At 35.2% G+C, this 16,779-nt stretch overlaps 2 protein-coding genes across 2 annotated transcripts; one reads left to right on the top strand and one right to left on the bottom strand.

The window, feature by feature from the left end:
- The first annotated feature begins 9,360 nt into the window (after window positions 1-9,360).
- On the top strand, window positions 9,361-10,740 carry LOC137938568 (UPF0481 protein At3g47200-like). The gene has a single exon (XM_068783515.1). It carries the CDS (start codon window positions 9,361-9,363, stop codon window positions 10,738-10,740), a length of 1,380 nt encoding a protein of 459 aa, XP_068639616.1.
- A 3,039-nt stretch (window positions 10,741-13,779) lies between these two features.
- LOC137938566 (putative disease resistance protein RGA3) lies at window positions 13,780-14,625 on the bottom strand. Its single transcript, XM_068783514.1, has one exon. It carries the CDS (start codon window positions 14,623-14,625, stop codon window positions 13,780-13,782), a length of 846 nt encoding a protein of 281 aa, XP_068639615.1.
- Window positions 14,626-16,779: the final 2,154 nt, after the last annotated feature.

Below are 16,779 nucleotides of genomic sequence, written 5' to 3'. Positions count from 1 at the left end.
AACATTTTTTAATGGGGTGAAACGAACCTAACCCAAACTCAAAGATTCTGACCAAGTTGGAAAATTGAAAGATTGGTCTTCTCTAGATAGAAAGATTCTGACCAAGTTGGAAAATGTAACGAAAGTATCCTTTCACCTACTCTTTCATGATAGACCATCTACTGCAATAGATAAAGACTAAACATGACGACTGCAGTCTATAAAAAGTCTTGGCCAATCAATAAAACTGCTGTTATCCTTTCACCTACTCTTTCATGATAGACCATCTACTGTAATAGATAAAGACTAAACATGACCACTGCAATCTATAAAAAGTCTTGGTCAATCAATAAAAGTGCTGCAATCTTCATTTAAGTCTTTCTTAGTTGGAAATCTAAACATATTCAAGTGTCCTCACGTATATATATAAACTAGCAGTAGACAAAATCAGGAGTTACTAACAAAGACTAAGAAAGGTTGACATAGCTAGTAGAAAAGCTTATGAAAAATAATGAGTGGACAGAGACTAAACTAGACCACTTTAAAACTAGACCAGCTCTTGTAATATATAAATAAAGACTGAACAGAGACTAATGTGAGATGTGCCAGATAAGTGAATCAAAATTACTCCTCCATATAAATTAATCATTCTAGATTCTAGGGCTTAATTGATTGTAGAGGTTAGTGGTAAAGGAGAAGAGAGAAAGAGAAAAAGAAGAAGAAGAAGAAGAAGAAGAAGAGAGAAAGTAGAAGGAGAGTGGTCTAGTAGACAGCAAAGCAAAGGGTGACCACAATTTTTTTGTGAAAGAGAGCTTTCACCCTTAGGTCTTTATTATGGTTAGTTCCTCTCACCCTAATTTATATCGATAAGTCTTGATAAAATAACAAGAGTGTCATAGGCCACTTAAGGAGGAAAAATAGCATAACATAAACTTGATTACATTATATTCTTTCAACACTCCTCTTCTAGCTGGTAGTACAAAAACATCAAACACCCCAACTTGGAATCTTGAATGTTGAAGTATACCTCCTGCAACGGTTTTAAAATATCAGCATGGTGAATCTTAGAAGGAATGTAGTACATATGAATAGCTCCGGTCTTGAGTTTCACACAAATATTATGTCAATCAATCAAATATGTTTTATCCTTTCTTGAAACAGTAGATTTGTAGCAATGTGAATAGCTGATTGATTGTCAAAATTAAGTTGCATGGGGATTTCCACCGGAAAGACAAGTTCTACAAGGATTGAAGCCTTAACATCTTACTAATTGCTTGTGTTATAGACTTGTATTCAGCCCTTGCACCGGACCAAGTTACAATACTTTGTTTCTTACTGCACCTTGTCATTAGATTGCCACCAACCATTGTACAAAAACTAGAGGTAGATTTCCTATCATGAGCAAAACCTGCCCACTTCATATCTACAAATCCTTCAACCGCCATGAAAAGAAGAATTTGTTCTGACATCTCATTTTACTCTAGAACATTTATATATAACCAGCGTTATGAGCTTTTTCATTCGGCCTACAGGAAGAGAAGAAAGAAACCTTAAAAATGCAACAAGACATTTGTTGTATCCTTTAAATAGTCATAAGACGTGTGTATCATTTTATTGTGATCTTCCCCTCTCCTAAATGACTATCTTCAATCAAAATCATCTAGGTGCACTTCCAAATCAGCCAACTTATGGAAAACAAAAACCTCAAGGAAACATGGGACCTTCAAGTAGATGTCAAATATGTCATAAACCGAATGATAGTGCAGATATGTGTTGGCATTTTAAAGGGTCGTTTGCGTAAGTATCAGAACACATCCTGCTGCATTAGCTGCACTTTCAATCTCAGAACCAAAAGAAGATCCACAATGGTTCCTTGACGCAGGTGCAACGGCCCATATGACCAATGATTCAGGTATATTCTCTCATCTCACCTTACAAAGGAACTTACAAGCTAAGAGTATGAGATAGTAATATTCTCTCCATTGAAGCATAAAGTTATGTTACCATCACCTATCGGACCTTTTACTCTCAATAATGCACTATTGATTCCCTCAAATTTAGAAGAATCTTATATCAGTTTCAAAGTTTACACAAGATAAGTATAGCATGACAATGCTTAAATGGTCTTTGTCTATTTCCACATGAAGAAAAAGCTTTAGCGGCCACCAAAGATTCATTACCAACAGTTTAACATAAACGCCCGATAGAGAGGGAGACGGTAGATGACTAATGAGAGCAGAATCATCTCAAACGATAACCCCATTCGTCATTCAGATATCTGAAACCACTGTGGGAGAGAAGGCGACTAGATGGAAGGTAATTGGGATTGGTAGTAGATTCAGGGGTAAAGAAATACTCTTTCACTACTAATTACTTAGTGTAGTGACAAATATTAAAGTCACCAAGATGAGAAAAAGATGAAAAATGAAGTAACTGGTAGCATTATCTGCACAATCTTCTTCTCAGGTTGTAATCATAAAACAAAATTTTAATAAATAAAACTAAAAAATATACTCAAAGATATCATAATAAATAATTATTCAAAAGTAGTTCACCTTTTGATTTTTCTTGACACCATGAAGTGTCTGAACCCAATCACTGCCACAAATCTGTTATGGTCCTGGGGGTTAAGTACTTATGCCTTCCGCTCCTAACAGGCTGGTCTTTTGGGTAGTATTGGCTAAGTGTTTAATATTTGGTATCAGAGCAGGCGCTACGTCTGACTTCGAGTCCCCGCGAGTGCAGGTGGACCGCACGCCTCAAGCAGGGCGCTGTAAGGGAGTATGGGCTCTTGACTCGGTCTTTGTTGTTGTGTTAAGGCCACCGTGGTCGTCGGCTCGGGAGGGCGGGGTGTACTGTTATGGTCCTGGGGTTAAGTACATATGTCTTCTGCTCCTAACAGGCCGAAGACATTCCAAGCACAGACATTCATGCACATTGTTTACATATCATATTGTGTTAAACAATGTGCATTTAACCCATCATGCACAATGTTTACATATCAAACTGTGTTAAACAATGTGCATTTAACCCATCATGCACGCTATTTACATAACAAATTGTGGTAAACAGTGCGCATTTAACCCATCATGCACACAATTTACATATCAGACTTGTAAAGGATTCTGCATGTGCAAAACATTCATACCAAACAATTTGTCTTGTATTGAAGAAAAAAAGAACAACAGAAAAGAAAATCAAGTATTGGCTAAAATAAATGAAACACTATTGACCAATATATGCAAACCCAAGTTCAAACAATTACAGCTATACGTCGCCCTCTTAGTAAGCAGGGTTGGGCATCTCGACGAAAGTACTGTGAAACACCCAACAAAATAATCCTAACTATCCCGATTCTCCAATTTTGAAGAATGAAAGTTATGTAACGGATGAAGACCGCTCTGCGCTAGGGCCCTCGTTAAATTAATGAGCCGACTCACGAGCTTCCAAACCGAACCATGGTTCGCTCGAACTCAGCTCATTAACTTAAATGAGCCTGATCTTGATCTCGAATTCGGCTCTAGATCCAGATAAATCGAATCAAACCAAGCCATGCTCGAGCCACTCGCGAACCAACTCAGTTCGGTGCCACCCCTATTTACTTCAGATTCTCATATTGTTCTTAGCATTAGAGCAAACCAAACCGTCTAGTGGATAGGAATGTATACAATTTAATCAGATATATTAGTATTAAAATTAATAAAATATACTAATGCAGTCTTTAGATATCTGATCCGCAAAAAACAATGCTATCACCCAATCAAAGGTAGCAGGCCAACTTAGTTTACCTCCGAACGTATGTGTATGAGAAGAATTAAGCAAATATTCTCTGGATAAGTTCAATATATGGAAGGCAAATCTAATAAATGATTACTTTGGTAACCCTTGGGCAATTATTTCTCTTGTTGCAGCCATCTTCCTTCTTTTTCTCACTGCCACATAGACATTCTTCTCTTCCTTTGCCTATTTTCGACCTCCTTAGAAGGGTTTTGAAGTTTCATTTCTTTATGTAATAAAATGTAATTGATTTCGTCTTTTGTTTATATGAAGCATTTATTATGTTATCTTGGATCCATCTCTTTTCTCAAAATGCATACAAGTTCCTTCTATTCTTTTTACATCCCAACAAATTATAATGATTACACAACTCTGAACTTGAAAAGATCTATATATATATATATATAGCAAGTTGGCCAGCCAAGTTGAAAAATTGAAAGCTGACCAGCATGTTTTCTACTGTTATTTAATATGGCAAAGATACCTTCCTCGATAAACGCTTGTTTTATCATCACACAAACTAACAAAAATATGCTTTCATATACTCTTTCATGACACAAACTAACAAAAGTATCTTTTCATGACTGAATATTACCTCTCCAATCTTCACAAGTCTTTCTTGGTGGGCAATGTAAACTTATTCGAGTCTCCTCACGTTCAAATAAACTAGTGGTAGACAAAGTCAGGAGTTGGTAGCAAAGACTAAGAAAGATAGACAGAGCTAATAGGAAAGCTTATGAAAAAATAACAAGTTGACCTGCCACATTTAAACCTAGATCAGCTCTTGTAACATATAAATAAAGACTGAAGAGAGACCAATGTGAGATGTGCCCTGATAAGTTACTCACAATATGTGCCCCACATAAATTAATCAAATGGCAAACCATGCTTGGAGACAATGTTGGTTGAGAAGGGGCTTATTTATTGACCACGAAAACCCAACATATTATGTTCTGTGGTTATTAGTAATTTGTACTTGGATATGTTACAATTACAACATTACCCTTATCAGTATTGCCATAGGTTTACATATGTACTGACCCAGTTTCACTAATCCACATTACTACATCAATTTCAATCATATAAACATAGGGTTGGTTCATATTCACCGGCACCCCCTTTGAACTCTTTGGCAAAAGAAACTTTGATGAGTTTGTCTTTATGAAACTCGTATTTGCCTCGGCCAAAACCCTTGGTAAAGAAATCTACGAATTGATTGGCAATAGGCATGAATTAAACTACAATTCATTACCTTCTATCTTCTACCGAATAAATGACAATCGATTTCAATGCATTTCATTGGATTTGAAAGTTAGAGAGTATTTGAGAATGGTGTTAGGTCTAGTGAGTAAAAACCCTAGGCCAGTGAATAGGTTTGTGACTTTTATTCTTAATTTTAACTTCTTTTGTTTAATTCATATGTGTGTGTGTAATTCAAAGTAAATTTATGTTTTATGCATAGTGATCAAGGTTCAAATAGAAGCACTCACATACAAAGTACAAACAGGATTATTATATGGTTCACAATCTTTTCACAGTTTGTTAGTCCACCCCCAAGATGTTTTAGCACCTTGAGGCTCCACTAAGCTTGGGTTTCCCTAAAACATCTACATCAAATTGCCTCTAAAGCCAAATTAAAATGTTGCTCACACAAGAACATACATCACTCAATTAACCACATCAACCAACATAAAATACCATAACCTCACTTAGAATGACAATAGCTAACTAGGCTACACAAGCCAAAATCCACACATGGATTTTTCAACAGCTCACAAGACACACCGACCTAGACCCACAAATAAATTTTCAGCAATTAAATTGGCACACTAGCTTAGACCCACAAAAAGATTTTTCAATAGCACACTAGGCACACTAGCCTAAACTCATAAAGGGATTTTTAGTACCATCTGCCTATACAAGGTGTTACAACGTAGTATCAACCAAAACTTCCCAACTTCTACTCCTCAACCATAATAGCTTCTTTCAAACACTTTTGGGGAGAGGATGGCCTTGCCTACTCAAGGCTTGATGCACTTGCAAAGATTACTTACTTACAATATAGCCGAATATAAATTACCTGTCAATAGATAGATTGTAACAATCCAAATACAAGCAAATAGGTATATTAACTCTAAGTGCCTACTCAATGTAATCAATTATTCAAAATAGTCCTTAATGCCTTGATTTTAAAATATAGGCTCAATTTAAAACTAAGATTAGTTTTTCATATTAGGGGAAAGCACATAGAACAACACAATGTAATAATTGGTTTGAAAGTATAGTCAACAAGTAGTAATATGAATTTTAGTAAATGATTTCAAAACATACTAGAACTAGTTCATTATATTAAGTATCATTAATATATCTAAAAAATTATGCATGTAAATTATTGGATTTGAAATATATCCTGAAATTTTAATACTTTGTTGTAGTCTTTCAAATGCCACTGTAAATTAGCATACAAACATGTCTTTATATGATTTGAAAATGCAAAACTAATTTCATGTGGTAATCAATCACACTTCTCACACTGAATTCAATATCATCTTAAAATCCCTTATCACATATTCAAAAAATGAAGATCTAAGTATTTAATAAGGATATAAAAGAACCAACACTAAAATACTTAGTTCGATGAAAAAAACTATCAAATTTGGCTTCCTTTCATGCTTTGGAGGAGGCAAAAATTTCTCATATCATGTTTAAGGGCTCGGGAGACTTGGTTTTCACTATGGTAAGTAGGATAGATTGTGTTGATTTCTAGGGATAACACATAAATACAAGAGATCTCAAGGGAAGGAGAGAAGGGAGGAACTCTAGCTCTTGGGAGAGAGGAGAGAAAAAACCAAAGGAGAGAAGGAAGAGGAAAAAAGAGATAGTTGTATGGACGAATTTGAGGCAAGAGGAAGGGGCTTGAATGTTCTACCCTATGCCTTGAGGTTTTAATTATAGTTGTGTGAAAGTGTTTACAATTACGACAATGCCCTTAGGGTTACATGCTTCAAAAGGAAAAAGACATAAGAGGTTATACACTAGCTTGCATAATTTATATCATATTTATGAAAGATCTCCTTACTTACTAGTCATGCCACCCCTACACATGTGGCTGTCTTTTAACAGTTTGTGTGGGGCAAATTTGGGTTAAATTACATGAATTCTGACATTCAAAAATCAGTTATTATAGGTGGATAATGTTATTTTTGGTATTTATAAAAAAATAGGTAATAATTTGTTATAAAAATTGTGAAAAAAATAAAAAAAAAATTAGTTTGTTGTTGAAGAAGTTAGTAGGTCACTTAGAAGTTTTGGAGACGCAAAGCTTCTAGATCTGGATTTGACATATAGAATTTTTGAATTTCTATTGTAAGGGGTAGAGGATCCCGGTGGTTAACATTTTTTTTTTTTTTTTTTTTGCCCTTTCCTTCTATTTTTACTTCTGCAATTGACTCAGTTTTTACTCTTGCAACTGTGATTGGAGCGTTCAAAACCGTCTTATGAGCAGAAACTTTTGAGCCTCGCATGTATGGACCTCAATGATAGGAGTAAAATATTCAAACTCTCAGATAGAAAGAAAAAGAGGGTCATTGGTGTCTTCGCTTCCATTTGTTGTTTGTATATAAACCCATGAGGAACGATCAGCTCCATCAAGTTACAGACTTCTGCAAACTCCACACAAGTCTTTCAGAAGAACAGATTAGTAGCATTTCAGAATTGCTATTGTATGAATTCATGCCCCGAAAAAAAAAAACTAAAATGGGCATATGATTAAGTCATCCAAAATCATTTTTTATAAAAATTTTCTCTGTCTCGATAATCTAGTTTTCCAGTCCTTGAATCAAAACGATTTGATCGAATACAAATGGACAAAAGTAGTGTTGCTTTTCAAAGGAATGTTTTTGTGTTTATTTATTGAATAAATTTTATGCATAGTATATAGATAATTTTATGCGGGGTTAATATACAGAGGTTATGTCCAATTTTATGTAAAATATATGCATAATTTTACATATAATTTATTTGACTTTTATTTTATGCAAAGTTTTAACTGTAGGTTGGAGCTCAAACTCGGCTAAAATTATTGGGCTTGAGCTTAATTACAATTTTAGGTTCGAGGCTAGGCTCGACTCGAGCTTGAGTTCACAATATTTAAATCAAACTCGGCTCAAACATAGGTAAGTTAGGGCTTAGCTCGATTCGATGTCACCCCTAATCAAAGGTTCTAACCACAAGTATTCATTTCTAACCTGATAAATAAACAAGTCAGACTCCAAGCTATCCCGACCAATGATGATGATAACACAACTCTGAACTTGAAAAGATTAATATATATAGCAAGTTGGCCTGCCAAATTGGAAAATTGAAAGATTGGTCTTCTCTTGAAGAAGACAACCTTGTCGGCTGGTTCTCTGTTGTTATTTAAAATGGCAAAGATACCTTCCTCGGTCAACATTTTTTTTTTATCGTGACACAAAAGTATCCTTTCACCTACTCTTCCATGATAGACCATCTACAGCAATAGATAAAGACTAAACATTACCACTGCAATCTATAAAAAGTCTTGGTCAATCAATAAAACTGCTTCAATCTCCATTTAAGTCTTTCTTAGTTGGAAATCTAAACGTATTCAAGTGTTCTCACATGTATATATATATAAACTAGCAGTAGACAAAAGCAGGAGTTAGTAACAAAGACTAAGAAAGGTTGACATTAGTTTTTTGTTGAAGAAGTTAGTAGGTCACCTACAAGATATGGAGAGGCAAAGCTTCTGGATATGGATCTGACATTTAGAATTTTTGAATTTCTATTGTAAGGGGTAGAGGATCTCTTTTCCCGGTGGTGAACATTTTTTTTGTTTTGCCCTTTCCTGCTGTTTTTACTTCTGCAGTGGTTCACTCAGTTTTTGCTCTTGCAACTGTGATTGGAGCGTTCAGAACCGGCTTATGAGCAGAAACTTTTGAGCCTCTCATGAATGGACCTCAATGATAGGAGTAAAATATTCTAACTCTAAGATAGAAAGAAAAAGAGGGTCATTGCTGTCTTCGCTTCCGTTTGTTGTTTGTATATAAACCCATGAGGAACGATCTGCTCCATCAAGTTACAGACTTCTGCAATGGTGGTTGGAGCGTTCAGAACTGCCTTATCAACATCTTCTTAGTCCGAACTTGATAAAATCCGTTCGAACTCCTTGGAAATCCGCTCACAGGTTACTCTCATTTTCTCATTTCGCAAATGGGTTAATGGAATTGTCTTGTCAGTTAGATAAGAAATTCCCTCTTAGCTTTCGATTCGGTTTTTATGTCTGCCTGTCCCTTTGAATTGAAATGATATATAAATTTTGTTGAAAGAAAACATGAAACAAGGCAGCTATTCAACGGCCAAAGACGATGGCAGCTCACACATTGTGGACCATGGAGATCCTTCTGAAGACCCTGGAGATCCTCCAAAAGAAATAGAAGGTTTCGACTAGCCACTCTTGGATGATTTTAAATCTGGGTTCCTCTTATCACTTTACATCGATATTCTCTTCTGAGTTTCATCATGAACCAGAATAAAAGCATAGAGGGTACTCATTTTCTCATTTTCATGTTTATGGCAGAAAAAATGGAGGAGAGCAGCAGTTCAATGGCCCCAAACTCTGGGGCAGAAGGAATTGAAGGTTTCGATAGGCAACTTCTAGATGACTTCAAATGTGGGTTCCGACCATTGTTTGTTCGAGACCCAACCACCACCATCTACGCCGTTCCAGAACGTATATACAAGCTCAAACCAAAGATCTATGATGATCGGTATCAGTACTTTGGAATCGTCATGGACTTCGATGAATTCTATCCAAGGTCGAGCTTGAGTGATTTTCACATGTTAGCACATATGCAATCAATCCTCTCCCGCAATGGTAAAAACACTTTTGAGGATTACCTCTCGGCTATGGAACAAATGAGAGACAGAATAAGCGAGTGTTACCTCGAAGAAATCAGGGTAGACTTCAAGTGTTTGATTGCTTTGGTATTGAGTTGTTGCCACATACTTGATGTGCTACTCTTATTTTTTGAAGGCAAACTGACACCACAAGTGGATCAACGTTGTTCCACTGCATTGCATGAATTGCGCACGGACATGCTCCTCGTTCAGAGTCAAATTCCTTTCTTTGCTCTTCAAAAAATTTACGATATGCTAGATCTCGATCATTCTGTCTACCCTTCCTTAACGGACCTTTCCCTTCATTTCTTCAAGGAGTTTTTTCAGTTCAACCAGCAGGTTAATCCAATGCCTTCTAACCAGATCCACCATTTACTTCATTTAATTCACTATCATCTCCTTCCACCCAACTATTTCCTCAAACAACAAGGATCGAAAAGTTCATTTCTCTCACACTGTCTTGAATTACCGATCTCTGTCCCTTCTCCATCAAAACAGCCACACACCATATCACCAATTCCTTGTGCTAGAAGACTCCGAGATGCTGGAATAAAGCTCAAGAAGAAGAAAACTACTGGATTCTCAAATATTACCTTCCACAGAGGTGTCCTGGAGATCCCATATTTACATGTTGATAACTACACTGAAGTTCTATTACGGAACCTGATTGCTTGGGAGCAATGTCATCCTAACGTTGGAGCATATTTCACCGGTTACGGGATTTTCATGGACTTCATCATTAACACAGCAGAGGATGTTGAGATACTCAATCGCCTCGGAATTCTTGAACAAACGTTGGGATCAGAGGAAGAAGTAGCTTCAGTTTTCAATGGGTTGAGCACCAACATTTTCTATTCTCAACAAGAAAACGATTTACTTCCGAGCGTATGCGAAGAACTAAACAAATACTGTGAGAATAAGTTTAATATATGGAAAGCAAATCTGATAAATGATTACTTTGGTAACCCTTGGGCAATTATTTCTGTTGTTGCAGCCATCGTCCTCCTTTTTCTTACCGCGACACAGACATTCTTCGCTGCCTTTGCCTATTTTCGACCTCCTTAAAAGGGTTTTGAAGCTTAATTTCTTCATATGAAGCATTTACTTTTTTTACTTGGAATGTTAGCCTTGGATCCATCTCTTTTCTCTATTCTTTTAACATTTTTTAATAATTAATAACTTAATTTATTATATTCTTTTCTGCTATTTTTAACTTTATTTTTTTATAATTAATCACAAGCACAGTTAATTGGCTCATGTAATTACTGTATTATTGTACAATAAATTATAATCATTAAATAAAATAATATCTAACTTAATTAGTTAGTATATTAATATATTTTAATTATAAATTAAATTACTTATTCATGTATTAATCATATTTGTTTTACCTAATTTTGGATTTAGGTATTATGTTTTATTTAAATATATTATTAAAAATTACTCATTCTCTTGTTTTTTATATTTTTCACATTTAATATGAATAACTTAGTTTAAATATGGATTTTGGTTGATTTTTAATACTTATAATTCGTACTTAAAATAGAAATCTGGAGGCAGAACATCTGCCAATACCAACCACCTCACGTAAGTGAAAAGCGGTCCAGTTGTTTGATTTTTGTTCCTGGTTCGTAATAGCGGGCCAGCTGTTGGTTTTCTTTAAATAAAAGATTCTATTCATACGAAAAAGTATTAAAAGCATCCAATGAACACCGAAAGAATTTATTACAAGACTCTACTCATTATGCACGCGCTAGAAAAAACCAAAGAAAAACAACACGCACGAAAAGAAAAGCGATCCTGATTTTTGTTTTTGGTTCATAAAGGCCGCCGAACTGTCGGTTTTCTTTAAACAAAAGATTCTATTCACGCGGGAAGTCAATTGCACATACAAATGGTAAATGGGAAAAGATTTGTGTTTTTTCTTTTGAATTATATTATATAATAAATTAGAAAATTAATGATAAATCAATCACTTATCCAGAAAAATTAATAATTTTTTTATTGATTTTAATTTCTTAAATTAAAAAAATTAATTTTTTTATTAAGGATTCATTTCATTTTTATTTTTTTTCTTTTCGTATATGTATTAGCCTCTTAGTCTTCATCTCCGTCTCTCATTCCCCCCTCTACTGTCACTTTTACTGTCCCTTGATGTCCCTGGTGCCGTCGCCCTCTGATCTCGATAAGAAGACACCGAAAAAACTACTGTTCAAACAAAACAACCACAAAAAAAAAAAAAAAAGCATCTCAAAATAGTTGGAGTTAGGTGAGGAGATTTCAATAGTTGGAGTTCGGTGAGGAGATTTCTTCACGGAAGTTTTGTTCGACCGAGAGAGGAGTTATGCAAGGAATGGTTTTTCTTCCTATGTAGAGTACATTGGCCAAGCAGTGGTGGCCTGGTTAGTCTTCAAAAAATCTGACGCGCCAACGAGGAGGGAGACGAATATCCATCAAATTAATGATATAAAATTTTAATTGTTGACTAAATTAAAAATTATATCTACCTCATTTAAATAGATTTAAGTTTTCAGTTTTTACTTTATTGTAAAAGGTATATATTTGAAACAAAAGAAACATAACAAGAATTAAAGTTTCTAGGTCATAATATCTAAATTTCTCGTCTAATTCAATCCCTACTTACTACCTTGATTATATTTTAGATAATTTGTTAAATGGTTTAGAAATTTTTCTTGGTTGTCTACAGGGGTTACATCTAATTGAGCCATTTCACGAGTGGCTCAAGTTCAACTCGGTTCGATTCAGTTTATCTGAATCTCAAATCAGGCTCATTTAAGTTAATAAGTCGAGTTCAACCTAATCATGATTCAGTTCAAAAGCTCGTGAATCAACTCAATTTTGGAATATAATCAATTTTCTCTCCATAGATGAAATGCATGGCATCTTTTGTTGCCTTCATGTGGTCAGTTTCATTTCATACAAAAGAATAAATCATTAGATGTTGAGAATTGCAACTAATTACTTGTGGAAACAGAAATATTTCTTTGCTTCATTCAGGTGTGATCTATAACATACAGCATGTATAACTGAATATTGAGCTTCAATGCGACAAAAACCAGTACTACTGAAGCTTCTGATTTTACTAGTTCAGTTCAATCCCACTTATTTGAAGTCTTTGGCTATCCTTTGTAAAAACATAGCTCCAAAGTAATGTAAAATCAGAAATTACACAAGTAGCTTTTGAGCTTGCAATTATTCTACCTTTCTTGAGTATGAAAAAGAAATGACAGGTTTTACTTTTCTGCTTTCAATTATTATACCCGATTAAGAAGCAAGAACGGACATCTTCCCCATGAATGCATCAGCCAATGCCAATGCCGATGCCAGCCACCCATTTGTTTTACTCACTACCCTCTTACCTACTACAGGAAGAAATACTTCTTGTCACCTCACATACCATAAATGTCATAACATAAAAATAACATCACATTTCCTCTTTCTATAGTATGAACACAATTTAACTAAAGCACAAATACAAACTAGAAAATCTTTTAAATATGATACATACACAACAAGAACAAGTTACATGAGGTTCACATTAGAGAAAACCTTAACCAATCATGAGTAGTTGATCCTCTCCTATATGTGGTCGAGTAGACGAAAAATTGATCCAAATTCATTATTACATACCCTGAAAATTAAAATAAAAACATGAAAAATGTTATACTTCTAATGACATCAAATAATATAAAAGCTAAAAAAATTGTTTAATCAATTTTAACTATTTTCTAAAAGAATTTATTACAAGGGTCTACTCATTATGAACGAGATAGAAAAAAATAAAAAATAAAAAACTAGAAAGAAAGAAAGAAGGAGAAGTTCTCACCTTGCTTGGTTAGCATGTAACAAATAAGCTAAATTTCTGAGGGAAGAGAACTTGCAATTGCATACCTTTATATTGATACCTTTGTTAGGAGTTTCCTTCAACCATGTAAGATTCCATTAAACTGAAAATTCTGAAATAACTTAGTATTATTTGGCTTATTAGAAGTATATGTAGGTGAAAGTAACTCTAGATATCAATGTAGAGAAAAGACTATCAAAAAGTTACCTCTCAAATGTTTTTCATTGAAAGTTGAAATGCTAAGAAATATCAATATGTGAGATATGTGTTATCTTGGCCCAATCACTTCCAGATATTCTTTTGCAATTTTTCTTCAACAAGGGTAAATTAATGATAACAAGTGACTTCAAAGACTTGGGCAGTCCACACGTTGGTAAGGTTGATATTTTAGGACATGCACCCAAAATCAAATATTCAAGAGACCCGAATTTCTCCAAATCCTCAGGCAAAGATGCTAGTTCCCAACAACCAAACAATTCCAAATTCTGGAGGGAGTGTAGATTCAACAACCAACTTGGTAGATAAGTGCCTTGATAATTCCGCAAATGTAATGTTTTCAAGTTGATGTGAGGTTGGAGGTTTTCAAGCACGTCTTCATCTATGGATCCATCTCGTGCCTCCTCCAGTGTCCAATATAATTTCAACTCCCTAAGTTGTTTATTCTTTAAACCCGCTTCCTTGGCCTCTTCCCCGTCAACTACATTTTCAAGCCCTTCAATGACAAGTATACCTTTCAAACTGTTCAATCCTTTGAGTTCTACTTTTTTCGTCCCAGCTTCCTTCCCCACAATGAACCGAGTTAATTCTCTTAAATTTGTAAGTTTTCCAATCTGAGTAGGCATACAAGTCAGCCTATCACAATGGGTGATAATGAGGTACCTTAGGTTAGTGAGGGTGGCTGTGTTATTAGGCAACTTCTTCAACTTGTGACAATTTTTCAGGTCTAATGTTTGGAGATATGAAAGACTGCAAATTGAATCTGGCAATTCTTTAATATTACTGTGTGAAAGATCAAGGTACCGTAATTGCGGGAAACAACCAATAACATTAAGCAACCCAAGTATCAAGCCGTTTCTCAACCCCATTATGTGCAAAAATTTGAGTTCTTTTATGGTATCAATACAGTTAAACTCAACTGAAATATCACCAACACCAAACATATGAGTTAGGGCTACAAAGGTACGCAGGCGCCTCAAACTTTTTATATCATCAAAGCTTACTTTTTTTGTATTCCGACTCCAAATCAAAGATGCATGACGAGCTCTTTGAGGGATATTGTTCTTTCCAGGAATTAGATCCAACTTGTCTTCATGCAATCTGATGCACTCTTCTTTTGCCAATGATTCTGCCTAATCCTGACTATCCCGATTCTCCGATTTTGAAGAATGAAAGTTATGAAACGGATGAAGACCACTCTGCGCTAGGGCCCTCATTAAATTAACGAGCCGATTCACAAGCTTCCAAACCGAACCATGGTTCACTCGAACTCAGCTCATTAACTTAAACGAGCCTGATCTTGATCTCGAATTAGGTTCTAGATCCAGATAAACCGAATCGAACCGAGCCATGCTCGAGCCGTTCACGAACCAGTTCAGTTCGATGCCACCCCTAGTTACTTCAGATTCTCATATTCTTCTTAGCATTAGAGCAAACAAAATCGTCCGATGGATAGGAACGTATACAATTTAATCAGATATATTAGTATTAAAATTAATAAAATATAACTAATGCAGTCTTTAGATATCTGATCCACAAAAAACAATGCTATCACCCAATCAAAGGTACCAGGCCAACTTAGTATACCTCCGAACGTATGCGTATGTGAAGAACTAAGCAAATACTCACAGGATAAGTTCAATATATGAAAGGCAAATCTAATAAATGATTACTTTGGTAACCCTTGGGCAATTATTTCTCTTGTTGCAGCCATCTTCCTTCTTTTTCTCACTGCCACGTAGACATTCTTCTCTTCCTTTGCCAATTTTTGACCTCCTTAAAAGGGTTTTGAAGTTTCATTTCTTTATGTAATAAAATGTATTTGATTTCATCTTTTGTTTATATGAAGCCTTTCTTATGTAATCTAGGATCCATCTCTTTTCTCAAAATGCATACAAGTTCCTTCTATTCTTTTTACATCCCGATAAATTATAATGATTACACAACTCTGAACTTGAAAAGATATATATATGTATGTATGTATGTATGTATGTATGTATAGAGCAAGTTGGTCAGCCAAGTTGTTATTTAATATGGCAAAGATACCTTCCTCAATAAACGCTTGTTTTATCATCACACAAACTAACAAAAATATGCTTTCATATACTCTTTCATGACACAAACTAACAAAAAGTATCTTTTCATGACTGAATATTACCTCTCCAATCTTCACAAGTCTTTCTTGGTGGGCAAAGTAAACTTATTCAAGTCTCCTCACGTTCAAATAAACTAGTGGTAGACAAAGTCAGGAGTTGGTAGCAAAGACTAAGAAAGATAGACTGAGCTAATAGGAAAGCTTATGAAAAAATAACAAGTTGACTTGCCACATTTAAACCTAGATCAGCTCTTGTAACATATAAACAAAGACTGAAGAGAGACCAATGTGAGATGTGGCCTGAGAAGTTACTCACAATATGTGTCCCACATAAATTCATCAAATGGCAAACCATGCTTGGAGACAGGCTTATTTATTGACCATGAGGACCCAACATATTATGTTCTATGGTTATTAGTAATTTGTAGTTGAATGTGTTACAATTACAGCATCACCCTTATCAGTATTGCCATAGGGTTACATATGTACTGACCCGGTTTCACTAATCCACATTACTACATCAATTTCAATCATATAAACATAGGGTTGGTTCATATTCACCGGCACCCCCACCCCCTTTGAACTCTTTGGCAAAAGAAACTTTGATGAGTTTGTCTTTAAGAAACTCGTATCTGCCTCGGCCAAAACCATTGGTAAAGAAATCTACGAATTGATTGGCAATAGGCATGAATTAAACTACAATAGAATTTTTGAATTTCTATTGTAAGGGGTAGAGGATCTCCTTTCCCGGTGGTTAACATTTTCTTTTCTTTTTTTTGCCCTTTCCTTCTGTTTTTACTTCTGCAGTGGTTGACTCATATTTTGATTTTTGCGACTGTGATTGGAGCGTTCAGAACCGGCTTATGAGCAGAAACTTTTGAGCCTCGCATGAATGGACCTTAATGATAGGAGTAAAATATTCAAACTC

The sequence above is a fragment of the Aristolochia californica genome, unplaced genomic scaffold (genome assembly GCF_029961685.1).
Source record: "Aristolochia californica isolate CCGP_79_NKW_82.1479 unplaced genomic scaffold, dmAriCali1.0.hap1 SCAF_8, whole genome shotgun sequence".
Taxonomy (NCBI): Eukaryota; Viridiplantae; Streptophyta; class Magnoliopsida; order Piperales; family Aristolochiaceae; genus Aristolochia; species Aristolochia californica.
Note: the sequence above shows the minus strand (reverse complement) of the source record. Positions and strands in the feature narration are given on the sequence as shown.

What these genes read in the sequence shown, in the direction of transcription:
- LOC137938568 (XM_068783515.1), top strand. Translation starts at nt 9,361, where the DNA reads ATGGAGGAGAGCAGCAGTTCAATGGCCCCAAACTCTGGGGCAGAAGGA.
- LOC137938566 (XM_068783514.1), bottom strand. Translation starts at nt 14,625, where the DNA reads ATGGGGTTGAGAAACGGCTTGATACTTGGGTTGCTTAATGTTATTGGT.